The following is a 23,668-nucleotide window of genomic DNA, read 5'->3' on the forward strand; positions in this document are numbered from 1 at the left end:
GCCCTGAGATGGTGACTCAAGATTCCATGACTCAGAGCCACCTTGACCTATTTCCCTAAATGCTTGGCACCCTACCAACACACTATATGGAGAACAAAAAATGTTCCCACCAGGAAACAGAGTTATATAAATTGTAAATTGTATGGGAGTGCTTCATATTTCCATTGTGCATACTGTTGCACTGAAGTGTAGTAACTAGGGAACTTGTATCTTTGAAACATTTTAAAAATGCCTTGTTGAAGATATTGTGTAAGAATTGGTTTACATGTCAGCTGGGTCTGTTGAGATTTGAAGCACTTGCCCATCTTTCCTGCTCTCATAAACTGATGACTGCAGGCTGACCTACAAAACTATTCATTGGGTAATTTTATGAGAGGAACTTTTTTATCTTGGCAAGACATTTTCATTAAAATCACACAGTGAAAATATCACTCTGATTGAAGTTTATGTTTTGTGTCCTTTTTGTTGTTTTATAGATGCAGACTCATTGATAGTGACACCAAAAGCATACAGAAGTTAGATGACAACACTTTTGAGCAGCTTTAACAACAGAAGTCAATGGAATAGTGCCTGAAAGTCCCTTACACACTTGGTTTCTTAGTTTTTTTACAACTAAGTAATAATATTACTCTGACTAACAGGCCCTTAATGCATTTGCCAAGCACTTAATGACTTAATGACCACATAAGTTAATGGAATAGTGCCTGAAAGTTCTTGACACTCTTGGTTTCTTAGTTTTTCACAACTAAGTAGTAATATTACTTTGTGTGGCAGGCCTTTTATGTATTTACCAAGCACTTAATGACTTCTAAACCTGGAGCTTGTATCCATTCTGCAGAGGGTTTTAAAGCCATCTTTGATCAAAAGACTAAAAATGTGATGACTTCTCATCCTAACCCTTTGGATGACTATAGAAAGGTCCCAGCAGGTGCATCTTGTCTGATGTTGTGTTTGGCGTGATGACCTTAGTTAAGATTCTTTCATACAGGGTTACAATATTTCAGATATAGGATGATATAGTAAGGAAGATATTGGATAAATGTGACCTTCAAGTGGTGTATTATAAATGTCAAGGGTCAAGAAAATCAAACACAGAGAGTTGGAAACTTAATATGAATGACACAATAAATTAGCAATTGCAGCTTTGGTAAAAGTGAAAAGGTAATGAAGTCATTATATATAAAATGATAGAAAATATACTGTCTAGTGTTGTACAGTGCCAAAAAAAAAAACTGCAACATAAGTTACTATTAAAAATGGTAAAGGACAAAACAAAAGCTAACAAAAGTAAACTTCCTAAAGTCAGGCTTCCTGTGCAAATGTTCTTTAACCCTTGACACCTTAAAATCAGTATTTATATTCTCCATACTGTTCTCTTTACTTCTAAGGTCTTGACATAGAGAATTTGATTAACAATCAAGAGGTTGTTTAGTAGGTGATCATTTCCTTTATTCTTGTGACCTTGATGTTTGATTCAGGGTTGATATTGTAAGGAGAAATTAGATGCAAGTCACTCTTAAAGTAAAAGGTTAAGTAAGTAGAGTACTTTAAAAATAATAATGGGAAAAAACATTTTCAAAGAAAAACCATATGGTGTGATAATCTTCTTCAACTTGAGAAAAGACTCAAAAAAATTGTTTATCAGGTGCATAAATATGCAAACCAGTGTCCTCAAACTGTTACTGGTGGCCTCCTTTGCAGCTGTTGTTTGGTTTGTCATGCAACAAGCTCTCTCCTCCACCAGAGAGAGTGCGGAGAGACCACCAAAATGGTAAAGAAACTTAAATATGCAATAAATTTTATTATAAATATTCACTACCTTAAAGAAATCAAATGCTCTACAAGACTGTCCTTTGAGAGGGGGATGAAAAGGAAGGAGGTTGATAACGGAGTCTTGATTTGTATCAGAGATTACTCCCTCTTTGTGAAAGCCTGTCTGCATCTCGGAACAGATCATCTCCATAGACAAATATATGTACCTATTTTTGTGTCCAATGAAGGCTATGGTTTTTACATCAATAAGAGAATATATATTTTTAAAAGATATTCTCTTTATGACCTCAACGAGTGTGCACTTCCTTTAAATTCTGTTTCTAAAGATGTATGTTGAATTTCTGACTCCAAGTAATCAAGTCATGCATTAGAAACACTACGACAATCTATAGAAGCTCCACTACTTGGTACAGGGCGAGAAATGTTAGGTTCTTAGGCTGTATGCCTTCTAATGGAGGAATGTCTTGTGTTCACACAATATTCCTTGTTTAAAATGAAATGTGGACCGAGCAACCACTAAAGCCAAGTATCCGTCACCCGTGTGAAACATTGCTTGTTTCCACCAAACAGTGCCTACCAATGGAACTGATTTGAAAAAGAAGAGCTGAAGAACTTGCAGTCTCCTGTTGTATGCGGTTGAGTTCCAAACAAGGTTATTCTATTTCTTTTCAAGGTCTATTGTAAATGACAGCACATCAGACGACCTCAGCAAAGCCTCATTGACTACTCCCATTGGAGTTTGAAGTTCAGATACCTGGAAATTCTCTATGTTTATGTCTGTAGCCACAAAGATGGCTTCCACTTGAGTCTTCTCGTGCATCAAAAAGCAAGCTGGCTTGTTACAGGACGCAAAGATAGAACGAAGAAATACATCTCTAAGTTGAGCCCTCGCATCTTGCTCAGCTTCGATATCAGTTTTTAAAACCTTCGATTCACATTCTGGCGAGATTTGGTAGCTTGGTGAACTTGGATCTACAGAGGGATCCTCCATCTGTTCGACAACGTTTAGGAAGAAGAAAGCAGTGTGGAACGAGCTTGATGATTCCGCTGACCGTTTCCATAGTTTGGTTGGTGTCTTTCAAAATGGCGGAGAAAACGAGCGTGGACAGCAGCGCGGGAAAGGCTACTCAATTGCCAATCGCAAGAGTCAAAACAATCATGAAAAGTTCCCCGGAACAGCCACATTTCAGTCAAGATTCAGTTTTCCTAATAACAAAAGCCACGGTAGGTCTCTCTTTTATGTTACAGTTTGTCAGCGTGTCTTTATTGCTTTCGGGGTATCCTGTTGATTTAATCATTAATCGATGAAAATTTACATCAGTCCGTACCGATGGAAATCAAGTTAGTAATTGATATTGTTAGTGGTTAACCAGCCAAAGGCCAAGAAGGTTCTTGGTTGTATAAGCACACCCATTCTCTCTCCACTTTTAAAGCTGCATTCGTCAAGATACATCCTATCTCTCTATTTGCGGTATATCTTTGTGTGGCTCCTCTTAAGCGGTAGAGGAAACTGTGCTTGCCAAACTGGGTAAGATTTCCGCACAGCCCCTTACTTCTGTATGCGTACAGTTCCTGGATAAAGAGAACAAAGGTGGAAACAATAAATATCCTATATGGGGCTACAGAGAGAACTATTGCTTTGTATTAAATAGCATGGAACTGCATAGCCTGCAGAGCAGGCGTAATTATGGTAGGTGAATACTCAGAATTTTCTTAAAGAAAAGTATGGCCACCATCTTTAATTTTAATGGCAGCAGAAGGCTGGGGAGAGAAAGAAATTTATACCAAGGGGGCGGTCAAGATTACACCTGCCCAAAGTCATCATTATTTGGAATAACTGCATTCACCCATGACCAGAGTTCCTGATTGGTACAGCTAAGCTCCAGCTATTGATCAGCCTGATATTTCAGGTGTTGGTTCTTATAATAGAAATTATAATGGGAAACCTTCAAGTAAAGTTGTCATTTGTCAGCCTTCAACATATTGTTTATGATCAAATGGAATAGGCATCTTCATCAAATGAATGTTAGCTACACTCACAGATTGTCATTTGGAAGATATAGAGAGCAGCAAATATCAACTTGTATTTGCACCAGCAGGGAATTTTCTGTTCTGGCTCAATGTGTTTTTTTTTTTTTTTTTTTGAAAGACAGTGCTTCCAGTTTTTCATTTAACTCGTGTTGATTTATTACCTGCTCATTTCCAGAAATGCAGTGATGCAAAACTAATCAGGGGGTGTTTTGCTTTTCAACAGCTTCTTCAGGCAGGTGTCTTCTCACTCTTCCCCCACCCACTACCCCCACCATCTACTCTAACTCCATCTATAACTTGCAATCCATCCAATAAACAAACACAAGGTTATAATGTTAGCTCCCACTAATTAGATGCCCGAGACTTATGTGACTGAGATAGCCTTTCTTCAAACTTGTAACAGCTACAGATCTATTATGTGGTCACCAAGGACATACACAAATAGCAATTATATCTGAGATCCTGGATTGTTCTCTTTCTCTTGTTCATAACCATTTTCAAGGCTTGTTCTTTATTTGATCATTTCATCATATATTGGTTGCTCTACTAAAGGGTTTTTTTTTTGTTATGGTTTGTTTTTTAGTGGCTGTTTATTAAGACTTAATAACTTGGTCAGATAAAATATAATTGCCATGAAATAATTTTTTTTTTCTTCAGGAATTATTTATTGACTATCTTACCATCACTGCTTATAAACAGGAGAGTGATTCAAAGCAATTGACCTACAAGGGACTCTGTAAGTAATGTTTACTTTGTGAAGGAGTTGTAAGTGATAAAGACATGCAGTTAGTTGTCAAAATGAGCTAGACCACCAATCTTGTAGCTTAATCAATGAAGTCAAGGTAGATACAAAGTGACAAATTATAAGCAATTATTGAATGAGATTTAGCATTATATCATGAATTATCAATACCAAGATCAGTGGCAGTTAACACAGACACAAGTTTTGATGCAGCGGAAACTGAATTCTAGAACTGATTTATTACTAACTTTTTAAAGTGTTTAGCCTTTTTGAGTTTCTCTCTGAAGTTGCAAAAGTTTGAGAACACCACACGATGCAGGGCTTGAAAACTAGGAAGACATTGAACTTAACATGATGACTGCAATATCTACTGCAGATGTTGCATTATTGTGTCAACTGCACATGCTATTGTGTACTGATTGAATGCTCTCAACCAATTGTAGTAAATCTTAGGTATTATCATGTGTAATCAGCATTACTCTCATGCAGTCTTGGATGTCAGTAATTTTCACCGAATAAAATTTCCTCATAATCTAACCTAAAAAATTTGAAAATGAGTTCTCTCAAAGTTCTTCAAATGTTTTGTATTAATTTTTCTTTGTCTTTTTCTTTATTATTGCAGCTAAAGTAGTGGAAGATGAAGAAAAACTTCAATTTCTTGGAGGTAATTTTCAGCTCCATTTTCATGCTCTTGAGTACAAGAACATGACAAAGATGTTTTTTTTCATGTAACACAAGTTGTTTGGGGGATAATCTTTACAGAGTCCAGAAAAGAGGGGAAATGGTTACATTGAAGATGTTATATTGGTATAAGTTTAATTGCTGAGGTGATTATAGAGATTCTTGTGCGGGAATTTCCAAGGACCTTTCAAAACATTCTTTATTTGCAGAATAGTTCCAACAACAAAACAAACTGGTCACAAAATTTTCAAGCACCTGAACAATAACTTACAACAATTATTTGCAGAAGGCTCAGTGAATAGTGTTGAATAATCCCCCAGCTTCATTGTGGGCACTATTCAACAATAATAACTTGGCCTTGGGCTAATAATTGTTCAATGTTACCTCTCTAACAGTGTTATCTGCAATTTTCAAGGGAAGAAGTGCTTGCATGGTATATCCTAATAAAAGGTGTAATTATTTGTTATTATTTGTGCTTGTGTTGGATACACTCAATAAAGACTCATTGTCCCACTCATTCACTTTATTTCGCTTATGTTCATGTAAAGCAAAAGGTCAACTGAAAATAGATCACAAAACACTAACTGATTCGGTGTACTTAGAACACAACAGGATATTGAGAAGAAAAACAATATAAAATGAATTTACGTACCAACATTTGTGGCTCTAGTCCTTGAGAGGATATTCAAACACATGCATTCACTAACTCGACTAATTGTTTACTAATCACGTCTCATATATTGTAATACGATCGATAAAGATTATGATGTCATGGTAACTTTATTATCATCATCATTATTATTATTATCATTGTTATTATTATTATTAGTTAATTATGCTTATAAGAGGTTATTGTCATAGCCATTTGTTATAAGACAGCTTTACAAAGATTGAAGTTAGTAACAGCAAAAGTTAAAAGTTATTTTATTTTAATTCATGCAACAGACCATACATCTTTGTTGAATTTCCTCAGATATTGTCCCTCCTAAAGTGCTTGTCAAAGACTTTTTGGAAAGTTTGAAGAAAAAGTCCAGAATGTCTCCCTTTGATGTAGACAGCTCAAGCTCAGAGTCAGAATAACTGGAGTTAAAGTTTGGAAAGAAGTTGACTGTTCACAAATTTGCAGTTGTCAAAACAATTATCTGATGCTGCAAGCTTGTGCACTTCCTCTCATTTTACATAGTTTGGCTGAATATTGAATCACAAAAACTTCTCTGAAAACAGTGACCCCTTGTCATCTTACTTGAGCAGATGATGAGCACTCAACTACCCAAGATGCAATAAGGTTTAGTTTGCATCTGAATGGTTGAGCAGGTGTCGTAAGACAGTAACAGCACGGTGGCCAAGACCGCAACCACTCAGTTGATTAAACCAAATTACCTTGTTATACTCCTCAACCGACACATCACCACATTTTCTTTAGAATCTTACCCCCTTCATTCTTAAGACTGTTTTACAATCTTCGTTTTCCGAAATGAATATTTTGAGCGCCCGGGGCACTTATTTACTTTTGGTGCCTCAAGGGAAGGCACTTATTCGAAGCAGTGGGCCTAATTCTTATTTTTACAGAAATACCAAAATGTGCGAAACAAACCGTTGATGTTTGTTTGAAAATGATCTAGAAGACTGGGAAACTGACGCATTATCCCTGGGGCCTTACTCGCTAGAACGACCAGCCAAGGAGCTGTTGGAAAAACACTGCTATCAGTGAACAGAATGTGGTAATTATTGGAATTGAAGTGCTTACGCAAGATGGGCGCTTCTTAGAATAGGGGCGTTTATGACAAAAACAAATTCGAGGGGGGCACTTAGTGGAGCGGAGGCGCTGAATAAAACGAGGGCGGTAGTCATTACGGTAGTCTATGATTGGTGTCCATTCTTTGATTATTGTTGAAACTCTGATGTGGCTGTTGTTATACGGCAGTTAGCTTGACAGAGATACCAGCCGACGAATTTCTATATTTGGTTAGAGAGTAATCACTTGAGTCGAGTGGGGCGACGTGATGCACAGCAAGATAAGATGTCGGGTCACTTTGGTTTATCAATAGTCGAACTGAAGCTATCTTATATCTGTCCATGTTAATATTGTGGAGTACCGTAAATACACCCTATAAAGGATTTAAGGGTCTTTTAAGACATTGCGGAATTGTTGCTCGTCCTGTATCTCAGTTTAGGTCGTAAACTGGTTGGCCGGTGGATTACACGCATCCAAGTTTCCCGCACAATTTTAATAGATTCTCATACAGTTACAGTGCAACTGTTAAGGGTGCGTGAAAAACTGTGATATTGCCGAAAAACAGTATTCGTGGACTGTGTAAACAAAGGCTTAACGTAGTGGCTGAGGCGACTCTATAAAGATTACCCTTCTAGAATTTTTTTCTGCGCGATTGAATCTTGCTATGAGTTGATATTCTATTGAATTGAAATGGTTCGTAACAAATTATCCTTTCTGTTTAGAAAAAATAAAAAAAATTTTGAAAAAATAATAATGGAAATACAATCCTAGGGAAAAAAAAACTATCAGATCTCGCTGTTCCATCCTTCAAATGAGGAATAGAAATGGAAACTCAAATTTTGTTTGTGTTATCTATTTATTGACTTTGAAAGAGAATGCCTGCTATGAAGCAATTTGCAAATCTGGCTTCTAAGTAAGCTTGATTCAAATGTCCTCTTGCACTCTCTATGAAGGATGTGTCTTCAGCTTGGATATTTTTATGAAATAGTTGGGTTTTTCAAAGCCTTTCACTGAGATGAATTGTAACTATCGCACAGATGATCAAGGAAATACTGGCCGTTTCTTGATGTTAATTGATCCTATGATTGCCGAGAACAAAACCAAGGCATTTGATTGGTTAAGGCCGGTCAGCTGTAGCGAATACTTCAAGCTGAGAAAGTGGATATCGACTTATTTCAATGTCGCGTACAGCGTGACGGAACATCAGACTTGTGAGCCTTGCTCAAATTCATCAACATGGCTTGCACGTTTCGTGGAGAACCCAGGGAAAACCTGGTTCGAGGGATCAAATCGGTCCGCGTGAAAATGGATGCGGTTGTCGAGGCGACTAAAAAAGAAAATTTGAGGGAAGAGCGAGTGAAAGAGGAATTGGCTGAAGTTAATAAAAGAGAGGAAGGTGCCCTGAGTAAGAAGAGAAAAATACTCGACGAAATAAAAGAAGTCGAGAAGGAAATTGAAAAAGTGGAGACCAAGGAGAGTTACTGCAAGGAGAGATTGCATTTTGCACTGCAGCGCTATGATGAGAACTCAAAGATGAAACACTTTCTTGAGAACAACAAAGTGGACGTGGATGCTATGGAACATACCGTGAAACAGCTCAGAGAGAAAGCTAAAAAAGTTGTGGACAGCATTGCAAACATGCAGCGGATCATCGAGTCTAAAGAGAAGCTAATTCTTGCCGCAGAAAAACGCGAGATGGTCGCTCGAGATACCATGGCTCGAATACAGGAAAAGTTGAGGGCAGTCGAGCGTGCGGGAACCAGCATTAAAATGAATTATACCCCTATGAGTGAAAAACAGTACGTAGAGAAAGTGGAGCACCTAAAAGAAAACATCACCAGGGCGATCGTGAAAAGGAAGAAATTTGAAAAGAAAGCAGACGCAATGGAGAAAGACATAGTCGAGCTAGAAAAGAAAATAGCCATGTTCAAGAAAAGAAACGCTGAACTGAAACAGACCACAAACGAACTAAAAGGTTCTAGAGTGTGACGTTGTGGAGCGTGAGGAGTTAATTGTTTAAACAATTATTAACCAAACAATTGGAATCGTACCGATTGGCGATATTTATGTAGTTTTTTTTTTTATGAATATGCTGCGTATGTTTCACTGGTGAGTCTCGCATGAAGCGGGAGTAAATTATATTTATTACATTTTATGATGATAAGACTTGCGTACAGATGTCTTCTGTTACGTGATGTTGATATCAACTCAAGTGGAACAAATTTTTGAAAAATCTGTATTGATATTAACAGGTCGAGTTTTGTTTAAGACTTCGGGTTCGATGTTTGGTATGTGTGCAATTTGTAAATTTTTCTGTTTACTGTAAGCAGCATACACTGAAACGGATATAACGTGGAAAAGTAAAAATCACGCAAAGAAACAATTATCTACAAATCCGTGTCCAGGTCCTTCAGCCGCGCAGGTTTAACTTTTCCGCTGCCGACGTTTTATTAAATTAATATCTTTCAGCTGATTAATTACTAGTGGATACAGATAGAATGCGATCTTATATCTGACTTCATTTCCTTTTGATATAAAGATAAGGCGGATTTTTCTTCTGCATCTTAGGATGCCATGGAAGAATTCTTTCTAACAGTGACTGATGATATCAGCATGTCAGCCGTGTTATCGGCCTACTGAGCACAACGAGTAGCTTCTCATTACCTAAGTGATGTTTTTGATATAAATACAAATTTGAATAAAAAATTGTCAAATTAGATAATAGGTGTTCTTGATGTTGGCAGAAAAAGACGCACTTATTGGTGAATTCTTTGTAACTGCACCAGTCACGACTGCCTAGTAGCCATATCTTTCTCACTGCTCTGTCTGAGATCGACGAGATGTCTTGGCCCTTAGTCATGAGTGCGTGATCAGGTTTAATTGCTGTCGCTAAGGATCTGCTACGCTGGCTGAATACTGCTGGAGCCGACCAAGCAAATACGTTGCCGAAGTCATCTTCTGACGAATCAGTGAATCAAACGGAAAGTAACCGAGAAGTGATTATGATTATGCCTTTTGTACAATGATGGAAAAACATCATGTTACACGTTACATAAGTAAAGTATGGACTGGACCAATGGACCATTGGACTACTTTTGGACCTCTTAAGGACAGGTTTTCTCGATTATCAACATTTGGGGAGGGGGGTTAGTTCATTTTTTATTTGTAGGGAGGAGGAAACTATCACGCTTCTCTAAAGACCCTAGGGGACGAAAATTGTACTTTTGCTACATTTAGTGCACATGATCCATATAATTTTATTATCATGAATTTCATATCTTATGTTGTATTAATATTGGAGAGAGATGGTCCCACCCACCGGTTGCTTTTTACTTTCCATAAGGGATACTAGCACGAACACAAAGACTGTTTCTCATTGATCTTATTTGTTAGTAGAGCACAGACAAGTTACCACAACAACTATGAATCCTCACAGTGGCCCCACTCCCTCCCTAAAATAAGCTTTTAAAGAATTTAGTGACACCCCTTTTACTTCTGAATTGCAGCGCTCAACTCTAAGTCCACGAAAGGCCCGCGAAAGGAAAGGGCCCTACTGACTTTTCGTGAGCCTCGCTCTTAGAAATCGTGCGGCGCATCAGCATCGAGTACGGCGTTTATTCGAGGGCGGCGTTTATTCGAGAGCGGAATGTATTCAAAATTCAATTCATTCGCTATCCTCTTCATGATCCGAGTCCGAAAGATGTCATGTCGGGTATATGCTTCTTCGACATCAGAACTGCAGCTCTCACATTTGAGTCTGGTTCACTCAGAATTTCCGACTGAAATCGCGATCGAAGCAATGATCGTCCACTGCTACAAGGCTGTCCTTCCTTGTGGCAGTGAATCATATCGCCTTGCCACCCGTCCACGGGGTTCAACGCGCATCTTGAGAGAGACTTTTTGATGACCTCTGTAGGTAGCTCTGCCGAAAAATCAAGAGTCCACTGCAAAATAGTTCTTCCGGGGGGCCGGAGCTCTCAAATTTCCAGCAGCTGTTTCTTCGTGAATTTCCACGGTACTTAGCCATCCATCATACTTTTCAGTGCAAGCGGCCTTGAACGACTTATTCCAGCTGCCTGGATATACTTGGTGCACCCTCCTGGCTCAATTACTCGATCGATTTTTTGGACCGAAATGCGTGAGTAAGGCACTCGAACAAGTCTCAGACAATCAACCCGGCAATAACCCGTATATCATTGCCATGGTAGTCATCGATCTGTTGTAAGCTTTTTGAGTCGTATATTCGAGGGCGGCGTTTATTAATATTTCTGCTCTGGAATACGGCATTTGATCGAATGAATGCGGTAAGTGTGTTTTACCACCTGCCTGCTGTATTTCATAACAGGTTTTACAGTCGAAGACTAACGAATGAAGACTGTTAGCCAGTGTCTTTGCGGCTAGGACACTTGGATCGGAGCTTTATACATTACCTTAGCAACCCGCTCTGGGTATAAAACTATTTAACAAACATCTCTTTTTTCTCTCTCTCTCTCTTTCTGTCCTTAGCTTCTGTCATAAACATTGCCCAATTTAGTAAAGTTTTAAGGGACAGGTCCAAACTTTTCATTGTTATGACAATCGCTATATACAAAGGAATTGATCCAAAAGGCGGGCCGACGAGGCCGACAGGAATAGTGCTGAAATTGCTTTTCTTCATAAAAAGCCAAGAGTCAGTTTCCTTCGAACAGTGATGCTTTCTTTGGCTGAAGTTCCTGGTCTTGTGCTGCAGAAGCGCTGACTATCACAAGCCAGGCTGGTCGGAGAGCTCTGTGAAGGGAGTCAGTGAGTTGAGTTGAAATTCCACGCCGAGGAATGCTTTTGATGTCATTTCCGAGAAGACAAAAGAGATTTAAGAACCCATTATTTTCTATTTTTCGCAGAAGTTTAGTTGAGGTTATTACAGCAGCTACTGATAATGGAACTTAGGCTCTTGGGAATAAAACTTACGACAGTTAACAGTTTAATATCCTTATAATTAATTGCACTGGTTGTTTAAACTTTTCAAACAGTAAATCAAGACCAAAGCTAAGGCATTGAAATTGTTGTGTCTGTGTCAGATGGCAGCATTTCTCAATAACAAGAACAGTTCTGCCCCTCGTGCAACCGCCGATATGGCGCGGGTGAGAAACAAGTTTCTCCCCTCCATCTTCGAAAAGAAAAATGATGACAAAATACAGGACTTTCGCAAAGCTTTGAAGATAAACGAAGATGACGTAGATGAAGTGGATCAATTCGCAATGGTTCATTCAGCGCTGCACGAAGCGGAAACTGTTGAAGAAAACAAAGGATCAGTGATGAGAGATTCGCATAAAATACCTCGCAGAATAGGCACTGCCAGAATAAAACCTCTCACGAGAAGTTTCTCAGATTCACGAATGGATCCATGGCGGCCAAGGAGACAAATCTCGGCGTTTGTCGGAGCCAGCCGCATCAACTCGGGTATTCCTACGGGTCAACGATCATTTGGGCAACGTAAAATAACATCACCCGGAGTGAACCGAGCGCGGCAAGTTGATGTAGCAGAAGTAATTGACTTGACAAATCCTGAAGATGCAAATGAAATTGCACGCAGATTCTTTCAAGACGAGTTAAAAATGGATCTATTAGACCCACGTTTTGATAAACCTGAAGACTTTATTGCTAATTTACGGTGGAAAGCAGAAAGAAAGTTTAGCTACGGGGAGTTATGGCAACGAAGAATATCGGGCGGAGCACATAACATCACTTTAACAAACAATTCACCGACAATTTGCCCGAGCCCTAAATGTGACGAAAAACTACCAACAGTAGGCAAGTCACACACATACACACAAGTTAATTCCCCTTTTCTGCAGATATCTTATTCAAAGCCAAAGGCCGGTGGTGATTTTTTTAGTGACAAGAAAAGACTGACTTCTTCCTTCAAAGGGCATGCTGATAACTGTTATAGACGAAAACGAGGTGGAATTTTAAATCCGATTAGGCGAGCCGACAAAAAATCCAAAACCATTATCAGAGATCACTTGCAATCCCGGAAGGAGAAGAATCCCTGAGACAATTATTGGATGGGAATACAATGCTAATAATTTCACCTCAGCACTACTCTGCCGTGCAAGTGTTGGACAGTAGGCGTAGACTAACTTGAACACCGGACGTGTAAACGGGAGGCACCAGGAGACGTCTGTTCAGGAACTTTATTTCACTCTCTGAGACACTGTCTCACTTCTATTATTTCAGCTCTTAGTATACGTTCTTAAATGCTCTATCGATAGGCATGTTTGGGCTTACAGGACAACTTACCTTGGGAGAGTAAACATAATTTTAGAATGCTAACCAAGACAATGTTACAGGACATTCGAAATGAACAACAAAGTACTTGACAACAACTAATCTTCGAGAACCAAAACCTAAACAAAACCTCCCTTTGAGGATTCTAAGCAAGGTCAAGAAAAAACCCAAATATGACTAGCGATGACGATTATTGCACGAGAATTAATTCCTATCACAACGGTCAAGGACACATCACTCAAGTGGTAAAAATAAGAGTGAGCCGGGTCCTGCAGCACATAACAAAACTAGGCTCACAAGACGCGTATAAGATTTCAAAATAAACTAACAAGCATAAACAATTTCAAAAAACTTAATAAGAACCTCCCTAATTATAGTAGTTCCCAAACACTTCTAGTTACTCCCGAGGAGCGCAACCTTGAAGTTACTTTTGATAGATGACTGAAACTGTGCGGTTATGTTTAGAAGTGGATTCTCTCATTTCATGATTGAATAGAAAGACGAAAAACCGCATGTGTAGCCGTGTGTTGCGTTCTTAAGTAGAAGAACAGTACACGTTATTGTATACTTAGATTTGCTGTCCCTATATTCAATGAAAAAATGCCCCACGCATTTTCATCGTGATTTCTCAAAAACATCTTTTTGAAGGGAACTAAACGTCGTGGAAATGAAGACCCGAAGTTTGCAACGTTAAAGTATTTTCAAAAGCGTCGAAAGTCTATACAGACCAAACTTTTAGCATGATAACTAATCACTTTTGACTCAATAAGTTTAAGAACTGTGGTGTCAGATTACACCAGCGTATCCCTTAGCGTTTTCGTTTGTATGGTTTTTGAATGGTAACAGTAAGATCACGTTTTATCACGTTTTGGTTGCATTACGTTAAAGTTCATGAAAAAAGAACAAATACGTCTGTTCTGCAGGTTAGCTCTGGGTGACCGTTCAGATTAGGGCGCACTACTCACATGACACCGATGACTAAGGTTTTTAAAATAAAATAAAAAAAATAATTTTTAAAAAAATCTGAGAGTACCCGCAATGCATTGTGGTAATCGAGTGTTTCCAATATGGCGAGCTCGTTGAGCTCCTCTATGGAAGTCACTGGGTTTAGTGACAGTGACATGAGCGCAGACGAAAGCACTTCGTCTGTTGCTCATAGAGAAAAAAATCTCATGTCCCTTTTGAAGCAGGAGAACAGAGTATTGAAAATGGAACTGGAAACATATAAATTGCGCTGTAAACAACTTCAGGAGGAAAACAGGGCTCTTCGCCAGGCGAGCGTCTCAATTGTAAGTTCATCTGTTTGCCATTCACCCCACACTTCCATATTGTGAGGTCGCGAAATACTTTGTATTTGCCATGTTTGCATTGAACACGCTGCGGTGTTTATTTTTCAAATGAATAGGTCGTTTTTTATGCACACAACAGACACGGGTGAGGTCACTATAATGTTATTATTAATAGAATTAAGCTTTTCTTAAGGCTATTGGTGGTGACGAAAATAGACCGTGAAATAACCTATTTTGGGAGCAGCTACAAAAATTCTGATATTAATGAGAAGTGCAACGAATTGAAATACCAAACCTGGAATAGTTCCATAAATAATATGTACATGATAACCCGAAGGTTTCATAGTCTAGTATATTGACGGTTGATTTAATTTCTTGCAACCTAAAGCAGACGTTCCTGGGACCTAATTTTTTTGTCCTTGAGTTTGCCAACAGTAAAATGCATCACAATACCTTGCAATACAACTCAGTACACAACGGTACAACACAATTCCGTTCAAAGTTTTAAATATTGAGTTTTAGTTACGGTTTTTTTTAAATTTTATTTTATTTTTTCGGCTATCTTGGTATATATAAAGATCTTCCTAAGTAACTGTAGTAGAAATGAGTGGAATCCAATTTGGTCAGTAGTTATACTTTCTGATTTGCACAAAATTGTATGATGGCAAAGTGAAGTCTGATTTGTTACTCAGGGATATGAAATCCAGACAGAATTGGACAACACAAGGTCCTGTTACCAATTGATCAAATCTATGACTAAATTTTTAGAGACAAACAAGTTTTCAAGTCTTTTTGTTTATAGTAATAAGACACCTGCTCTAGTTAAAGGCACAACAACGTGCACACATGATGTGTCCAATTACATTGGCTTGACAAGTATCCTTTTTTATTATACTGTCAGTCACAAGTATGATGCATATACTGTGTTTATTAGTGCTGAAATCAAACTGGTCAAAAACAATTGTGTTCAAGAATTCTGTTATAGTCTTAATTTGGCTCAGAAAGAGACCTTGAAATTGTCCATTTGTGAGAGTTAAGCTCAAGAAAAACTCTGATCTTTGATGAACAGAAAATGTCCAATGACCTGGGTACAAGTAAATTTTCAAGCCAAATAGAGGCCAGTGTGTTTATTATCCATCAAATGAATTTTTGCAAAATGCACCTTTGAATACTTACACGGACTTTTCAGAGGGACTTAATGAGCAAACAAGTTCATTTTATCTTCTGCCACAACTGAATTAACTTTTAAAACAAGACTTACATTGCATTAGAGGCAAGGTTTGGAAACAGACCTGACATATTGGGGAAATCCTGTGTGTCTTAATTTTAGAGAATGCTATGGCCTGGAAACTAATAATTCAAAGTGGTGACATATCTTGTATGGTATGACTATAACATTTTTTTACCATTCAATTAAGATAGCTTTCAAAATTTTAAATGTTTTGAGTGTACTGCTTAAGCAAAGTAAATTTATTGTGGAAAAAGCGAAGTACATGTCTTACACCTAATGTTGACTTTTTGAATACTTTTTCTTGATGAGACCTCCTGTACTCCCTTATTTTAAAATTAGTGGTTAAGTTACTCTCTGACTTGCAGATATATTTAATTGAGTTTGCACTCACAATTTCGTGAAAAAATCTAAAAATCAACAAAGGAATGTGGAATGTATGGCCACAATCAACACCCCCTCCCCCCTTCTTCAACTCCCTGTACATTTGAATTTGGTTCATTCAAATTCTGGTCCTTCCTGGGGCCAAAATTATCTTCAAATGCAAGTGCCTGATTTGATGTTCAAAATTTTTTTGATAAGACAAAATCAGCAATTGTGAGTTTCTTCTCATTGACCAAGCTTAAAACCAGACCTTTTCTTCTGAGTCACTCTGTAGAGTGAACTATTTACCTTAAATAACCTTTATATCAAAAGATAAAACACATGTATTCTGCTGGAAAGACTTGACACTTCTGGTTCAAATTCTCTTCTCCCAGGGCACAGATGACAATCAAATGCCTGACATCCCCCCACCTGGGTGGGGGGGGGGTTTAAGCTTCAAATTGATTGATACATATGCTGTATGCTGGAGACAAATATAAGGGAATCTAAGCGACATGTTATAATCAAAGCCCTTGAAAATTAATAGGAGTTAGATTTACCCTAGCCATACAATCCATTACCTTTACATGTTCATTTATTATGTGACATTAATACCTGGAGTAGTTTAGAAGTATTACCTTACTTTCTCTCCACTGACACCTGAATTCGTGAATTACTACTTCAAAATTTAGGCTATTAGAAGCATTGATTTCCTACAATATCAAGTCATGGATATACCAGGATATCCTGGCCATTTTCAAGTAAAGTAATGTAACAGTATATTAAATTGGAAAGAGGTTTTACTAAAAATAAACAGAAACCTCATGTGATTAACTGAATCAGCTGCTTTATTGTCATAAAGAGAGCTAAAAATTCTCATTACCATGATGATGAACAATGAAATTGGTCATCTCAACGGCTTAAGCCCAGCTATACTTCTGTAGTCTGTGTTTATAATAAGCAATTGCATACATTCAAAGACTGTTTAGTATGAAAATCCACACAATTTTCAAAGAGCCAGGGTTGACCATTCACATTTAAGTGATGCTACTCATGCTGATCCTGCGGTCATGTTTTACATGATTATTTTTACCAGTGGAATTGTAGGTAGTCTTTTTGGTAACAGAAAGTTTGATAAACTACCAGAACATCAACTTTACCTCTGGTTCCAAAAAATCCTCTAAAGTAACATTTGAATCACTAAAGGGAATGTTCTCAGCTTTTATGGATTATTTACACTATTAAGATTTTCATTTCTCTGAGATAAGACTTGTTAAAACAAATTCTTTACTGTAAACTGTATTTGTTTTGAAAGGAGATTTTCATTCAGTGAATGACATAGGCATACATAGAGAAAAAGCACCCCTGTACTTGCAATGGGAGTTAAACCTATGACCTTCCAATTAGTATTTTGGATGCTCTAACACTGAGCTACAGGAAAGTCATGGCAAGTTAGGCCATTTAATTAGGTCCATAGTGACAAACTCCTTGCATACTGCAAGGATAGGAATGTTGATATAAGTTGCATATGTGCAATAATGACATCATTTTTTTTGTTCATTAGCCCAAAATAGTTGCACTTTTCATTTGTCAGTTTTGCATGGTTTATTGTATATTGGGTTTGCTTACTGGTATTAAGCTTATTATATTAAGATTGGTTCTGTATGCATTATACAGCAAGCAAAAGCAGAACAAGAGGAAGAATTTATCTCAAACACTCTACTAAAAAAGATTCAGTCACTAAAGAAGGAGAAGGAAACCTTGGCAATGAATTACGAGCAAGAGGAGGAATTTCTCACAAATGATTTGTCAAGAAAACTTATGCAGGTAGGAAGCACTCTTTTTTTTTTTTAGCGTGTAAACATTCTTTGATCTATTTGATGTCTGGTTAAAGGATTGATAGATGTGTATGTGTCCTCTATACTTCACTGTTTGTGGTGTTTGTTTTGTTTGTTAAAGAAGCATTGATTCTTCCATCTTACTCAAATTCTATGAGAACTGCATTTCAATGTTCTGTTTTCTAAGGTGGTAGAAGAATGTGTAAATTTTGTCTCGGTGTGTTGCAGTAAATGTATCATGAAATTACTATTAAGTCAACAGAGGTGTATCATTTTTAGCATTGCTTTGCATAGGTATGTGAATAGGCCTGTGCTTGTTGCCTATAAAGGACACTTGTGTGTCAAGAAAATAGAGCATCACTGAACCCAAGGAAGCCTGTGAGACTCCAAAATTTCACAAGGAGTAATAATTTTGTATCATTTATTTTTGCTGTGGGGTATCTAACTCCTTTTAGTTAGTATTACAAGTATAGCTTGGAAAGAAAACTAGAACTTTTAGAGGCAAAATTACTTGGATACTTTATAAATTTAATAATGGGTAGCAAATGTGTGGTAACTAAGGGCTATGAGCTTTTTTGTGTTGGAAAAAGGATGTAAGATCAGTATGCCATTTAGAATGTAGCTGATGTGCATTCTTTGAAATTAAGTTGCGTCAAGAAAAGATTCAGTTGGAACAAACATTAGAACAAGAACAAGAGTATCAAGTCAACAAGTTGATGAGGAAGATTGACAAGCTTGAGTCAGATGTTACTTCAAAACAGACCACTTTGGAACAGGTAATTAATTTGTTAAATCAAAGGGACTCAAAATGGTGTTGCTGACTTTAAACAACAGTTGTCTCATGAATCAATGTTACCTGGCTTTCTTTAGTGGTCCCTCAAAAATGGTGGCAAAAGTATGTCCAGTCATTGTCAGAATGTTTTGATCGTTTTTGTTACAAAAATGAAATTAAAACTTTACAGGCTTGTTGAAACACCTTTTGTTGAAACACCTTTAATTTTGGCTCTATGTGACTGCATCTTAAATTAAGTTGGGTAGCTCAATTTTTCAGGATCCATTTGCAATTAACATATCAAGACTAAGCTTTTTGCAAAGTTTTTTTCATGATTCTTTACATACAATTCAGAGCAGCCTGATTTTTTTGATATGCTAAAATGGCTCTGAACCTGTTATGGTTTGGAATAATGTAGATAATCATTGACAAACCATTGACAACCTAGAAAATTTTAATTTTGTACATCTCCTTAGTTGAGAAAAGAAAAGGTTGATCTTGAGAACACATTGGAACAAGAACAAGAATTACTTGTCAATAGACTCTGGAAAAGGATGGACAGATTGGAGGCAGAAAAAAGGTAAATATAGGACTCTGAAATTATACCATTCTCTTTTTTATTTTGAAACTGTGTTTGTGACATGAAATACAGTCAGGTAACTGGCAGAAATGGAAATCTAGAGGTCACTACTACAAGCCAGTGACAAGAATTACCAACAAATGTGTATTAGAATATGAATGTATTGGAATTCATACCCTTACTAATATTGCGACGTTAAGGGATGGTTTAGTTGATAGTTTTGAGACAACCACCTGTAAGTGGTATTTTGACTGTTACAAGGTTGAATGCTGTTAGCCTTACTTTTCTTCTTTCTGCCTGGAGATCCTAAACTAGTTATTTGGAGGTAAGTAAAGAAAAAAACCTACTGTCTAGTGAATAGCAAGAAATGGCTAATCCAGAATGAAAATTTTTTTAAAGTTTTGACGAGCATTTTGGAATCAAACTTAGGAACGGATTATTTTTTTAGATATTGGAAGGTTGGTGGTTTTCATGAAGACTGGACAGAACCTGCGAGTCAAATCAAGAAGGAATTGTGACTCTCTCTTATATGTTCATAGAAAAGCGGAATGCTCTTGGCTCATTCATTACAAAAGCAAAATGTTGCACCAGCATACATTTATTTTTATCCTATATATGTTTGATGGTGCGCCCACACTTTTATCTAAAATTATGAATAACGGTCCTGTGGTTTATGCATGTACTTACCCCCCCTCCCTTGCCCAACTGTGATAGGTTATCCGTTTGTATTAAACCTGAGATCTCCGTAAACACTGTCTTTTTCTGTGTTTAGGATGCTTCAAGAGAAGCTAGAAGAACCCATTTCTGAGCCACCCTCCCCCCGACAGTTTGCAGATGGAGAGGACGCTGTGGAGGACTTAGCTTCTCACATAACGTCACTGAGGGAGGAAATAAGGAGATTAAAACAACAGCTAGCTAAGTCTGAAGCTGATTGTAAGTACCTTCCTAATAGATTTATCATTTTTGGGACTGATCGTGAATTTTCCGTTAAACATCGGAACAAGATTTCGTCAGAAAATTTAACAGATACACAAGACGGATAGTCGTTTTCATGTTTTTTTATTGTTTGTCTTTTTTTAAACGGCATTTTTATGGTCTATACTGTAAATCCAGTATGTCGGAAATGAATGCTTTATGTCAATAAGGCTTTTGAACATCAACGGGAATATAGCGCCGATGAAGTCGAAGCTTCCACACCCCCCTCCTCGTGCAACCCATGGGCATTTGACCGTTGTCCGTGCCAGGGGGTGGGGCATTTGAACCGGAGGTGTCCAGCTTGCTCAGCGGAATACAAATGCTATATCTTTTAATATGGAAGTGTTTTAAGATAAAGAGTTCACTGCTGCGAGTGAATTGCTCAGATGAAAAAGGTTTACAAGGTCTAGGTTTTAAAGCTTGGTCAATGTTAGAGTCAAGGTCTTTTTTTTTCCTTTTCCAAAAAAAAATTTAAACGTCAAATCTGGTTCTTGGGTGGGGCTTCTGAACGAAACAATCTTCATTAGTTCAAATGCCCCGAGGGGGGGGGGTTGCCCAGTAGAGGAGGGAGGCAGGATGTTGAAGCTTCAAATGGATCAATTGCCATAAATAAAAAATCGGCAAAAGAGACGCAGTCTGTGGAATCGTCCCAGAGAGTAATGAAAATGAGAAAGAGGACCTTGGTTCCAGTGCAACCCTGACCACCAAGTTGAAACTGTTTTTCAAAACTGATTGGAAGGTGGTCTGTTGAAAAATGTTGTAGAGATGGAATTTATTAAAAGCATCCGCAATCTCAGTTAGTGGCCAAGCGTTAGCTTCTATCCACTGCCCTCCCTACCATGCTGAGTTGTGTTGACTTAGCATAATACAGTGGTAGCATTTCTCCTTCTCTGTTCCTCAGATTGTGAGAAGATGGCAGCCTATGCAAAGGAAGAACGCCACATTAAAGAAGAAAATATCAGATTACAGAGAAAACTGTTGCGAGAGATGGAAAGACGAGAAGCTCTGAGTAGACAGCTGTCAGAGAGTGAGTCAAGTTTGGAGATGGATGATGAAAGGTTAGTATCACGATGGCTAGGGGGTCTGGGTACATTCCCTCTTTGCTAATGTCCAAAAAGAGTCTCACTTCGAGATTTTTACCTAGTGACGTAACCCTGAGTCAAAGAGAAATAAATAATCAGCTGAAAGTCTTCTAATTTTGTTTTTTTAATTCCCTTATTTGACAACGTTTTAATGCTCAGACACTTCAATGAGATGACTTCGCATGGGACTCAGTCGATGAGAGACCGGACGTCATCCAGTCCTCTTCCCTTAACTACCAACAGACCCATATCTCCAGGTACTGGCTGTTTCCACTTGTGTGGTTAATATACTCCTGCGTAAATTTCTTCATCACCCTCGGAATTCATTTTACATGCATAATAGATTTTTTCCGAACAGCCCTTTGCATATGAAAGCGATTGCTTAGGTGAGCAACTTATTTCTTTTTTCAACGAATTCGAGAGTTGGTGCAGCTAGAACTGCAAGAACACAACTACCGACTTTTATACTCCCTGCCAACCAGCTGTTCAATTTTCTAGCAGATAGTTGACCATTGGAAAACATTTTGTCGGGATGATTTGCTGCGCAGGCAGGCTGTAATGCAGATACCCTTTTGAACGGAATCTCAGAGACCACCCATTTAGTTTTTGAGATTGTGATACGCTTTGATGTATAGACAAGGGAATCACAGTTGTATGTCAAAATAAGGAGACGATTAGCAAACAATTTTGTTTTTGAGACTGATACTTTATTGACATTGCCCAGAAAAGTTACGTATTTATTACTCTTTTCAAAGAGTCGAAGATTTTCTGTTTATTTATTTATTAATATGTCGCCTGGCGATGTTTTCTTTACACGTTAAATCCTTGTACCTCGATGAAATAAATTGATTCAATCGTCGTTTTCTCGTGTTTCTCAACACGTTAATAATTTTACATTGTGCGCATTTCCTGTGAAGTGATCCTTATATCTTTCAGGTTACGGCTTCACTCCACCTTCACCGCGCATGCCCAGATATCCTTCTAATGAGAGGCTGAGCGGGTCCCATTCTTCCGCGAATTCTTCACCGCCTACTCACACAGTGCAGGTATAGATTGATAGATTGAAATTTTTAAAAAGGATATGTTTCTCACCTTCTGAAGGGTCAAATTCATAGGATATACGGATGAAATGTTCAGAGTAATTTTACTTGATATGTATTTAGATGGGCGAAATTTACCATCGTGTAATACGAGGAACCTTGTATTCTATAACATTTTGTAAGAAAAGAAAAACACATTCTCGAGTTTGAAAACAAATGAAGTACCTCCCTCTCACGTATCGAACAGGCGACTCTCAGCCATCAAACTAAATATGCACCTTTGCAAACTTTATTCTTGCCGTCATTGTGTACACCGTGGCGCGAAAAATTACATATCAAGTCACCACTACACTTGTTTTGTACACTAGGCGTTGTAAACGATTATAAAGCATTGAACGTGTGCTAAAGGCAACTTCCTCAATCCATATTTTTTACCGTTTCCAGAGAGCGCACCGGACTCAGTCTTCCCCTGGCACGACGGTGCATGGACCCAGGCCCTCATCAGGATCATGAATCCAGTGAAATGACTGGGAACCCAATCAAAAACAAATTGGGAGATATATGTATCAGGCCAAGATCACGTGAATTAGTTGTAAACAACGGGAAGAAAAAGTAGTTGTGATGTGTTCGTGTTTTATAAAAGGTTCCTTTCAGTGATGTAAAAAATTCAATGAATTACTCATAGGATAACCAGGTAACAAGGATTATTGATGTAAATTTGTTGAAAGATGAGGTTCACGGAAAGTTATGATTTGTGCGTCGCAGCAATGATAGCAAGAAATGTCAGATTTTTTACTGTGAGAGTGGTTCTTCTCCTATCACTGTGTTTAAAAGATTCTATATAAACTGACTTATCAGGCATTTGATGTAGAAGTTCATTTTAGCATTTGTGCCTTACTTTATATATTTATATATATATAATGATAATGATGACTCAGTCCTTTAGAACCAGTTTTAATTGCATGTCGGATGCAATCCGTGATTGTTTTCACTCACCTGGCTCTGTGTTCGGTTAAGAAATATCGCGCCATATCAAAAACAATCGCAACTTAGTCGCTGACATTTTACGTCACTTCTTTCTCATTGTTTGCTCCATGTTACTTTGAACTTATTCGAAAAGCTTTCTAAGAACTCCTCGATTAACTGAACTCTTCGGAAAAAAATTCGAGTGTCTGCGTAGATTGGTCCACGTTGGTATGTTTTGCACCTTGGGCTTACTTCAGAGTTACTTTTATTCCTTTTAATTTGTGGTAAAATGTTTGAAGAATTTGA

General features: G+C 37.9%; 6 protein-coding genes across 6 annotated transcripts in view; 5 read left to right on the top strand and 1 right to left on the bottom strand.

Annotated features, from left to right (window-relative positions):
- The window catches only part of LOC113678693 (protein cereblon), a 9,073-nt gene extending 7,487 nt beyond the window's left edge, over positions 1–1,586 (top strand). Inside the window, exon 6 of the mRNA XM_027195593.2 lies at positions 477–1,586. Coding sequence (XP_027051394.2) covers positions 477–520 — 44 coding nt within the window. The 3' untranslated portion in view covers positions 521–1,586. The remainder of the gene's footprint in view (positions 1–476) is intronic.
- A 194-nt stretch (positions 1,587–1,780) lies between these two features.
- On the bottom strand, positions 1,781–2,764 carry LOC149052874 (gem-associated protein 7-like). Its single transcript, XM_089208781.1, has one exon. The coding sequence runs from the start codon at positions 2,762–2,764 to the stop codon at positions 2,432–2,434; it is 333 nt and encodes a 110-aa protein (XP_089064907.1). The 3' UTR covers positions 1,781–2,431.
- A 47-nt stretch (positions 2,765–2,811) lies between these two features.
- Positions 2,812–7,713, top strand: LOC113678695 (chromatin accessibility complex protein 1). The gene is made up of 4 exons (XM_027195594.2): positions 2,812–2,997; positions 4,462–4,540; positions 5,169–5,210; positions 6,201–7,713. The coding sequence occupies exons 1-4, from the start codon at positions 2,812–2,814 to the stop codon at positions 6,305–6,307; spliced, it is 414 nt and encodes a 137-aa protein (XP_027051395.2). The 3' UTR covers positions 6,308–7,713.
- A 359-nt stretch (positions 7,714–8,072) lies between these two features.
- On the top strand, positions 8,073–9,679 carry LOC113678692 (uncharacterized). The gene has a single exon (XM_027195591.2). It carries the CDS (start codon positions 8,199–8,201, stop codon positions 8,949–8,951), a length of 753 nt encoding a protein of 250 aa, XP_027051392.2. The 5' UTR covers positions 8,073–8,198; the 3' UTR covers positions 8,952–9,679.
- Positions 9,680–10,651: 972 nt separating this feature from the next.
- LOC113678723 (uncharacterized) lies at positions 10,652–13,725 on the top strand. Its single transcript, XM_027195627.2, has one exon. It carries the CDS (start codon positions 12,020–12,022, stop codon positions 12,992–12,994), a length of 975 nt encoding a protein of 324 aa, XP_027051428.2. The 5' UTR covers positions 10,652–12,019; the 3' UTR covers positions 12,995–13,725.
- A 543-nt stretch (positions 13,726–14,268) lies between these two features.
- On the top strand, positions 14,269–23,257 carry LOC113678719 (coiled-coil domain-containing protein 6). The gene is made up of 9 exons (XM_027195619.2): positions 14,269–14,518; positions 17,787–17,936; positions 18,595–18,723; positions 19,196–19,299; positions 20,072–20,232; positions 21,176–21,332; positions 21,516–21,613; positions 22,293–22,402; positions 22,841–23,257. The coding sequence occupies exons 1-9, from the start codon at positions 14,297–14,299 to the stop codon at positions 22,907–22,909; spliced, it is 1,200 nt and encodes a 399-aa protein (XP_027051420.2). The 5' UTR covers positions 14,269–14,296; the 3' UTR covers positions 22,910–23,257.
- The last annotated feature ends 411 nt before the right edge of the window (positions 23,258–23,668 follow it).

Source organism: Pocillopora damicornis, chromosome 1 (assembly GCF_964200805.1).
Source record: "Pocillopora damicornis chromosome 1, jaPocDami1.2, whole genome shotgun sequence".
Taxonomy (NCBI): Eukaryota; Metazoa; Cnidaria; class Anthozoa; order Scleractinia; family Pocilloporidae; genus Pocillopora; species Pocillopora damicornis.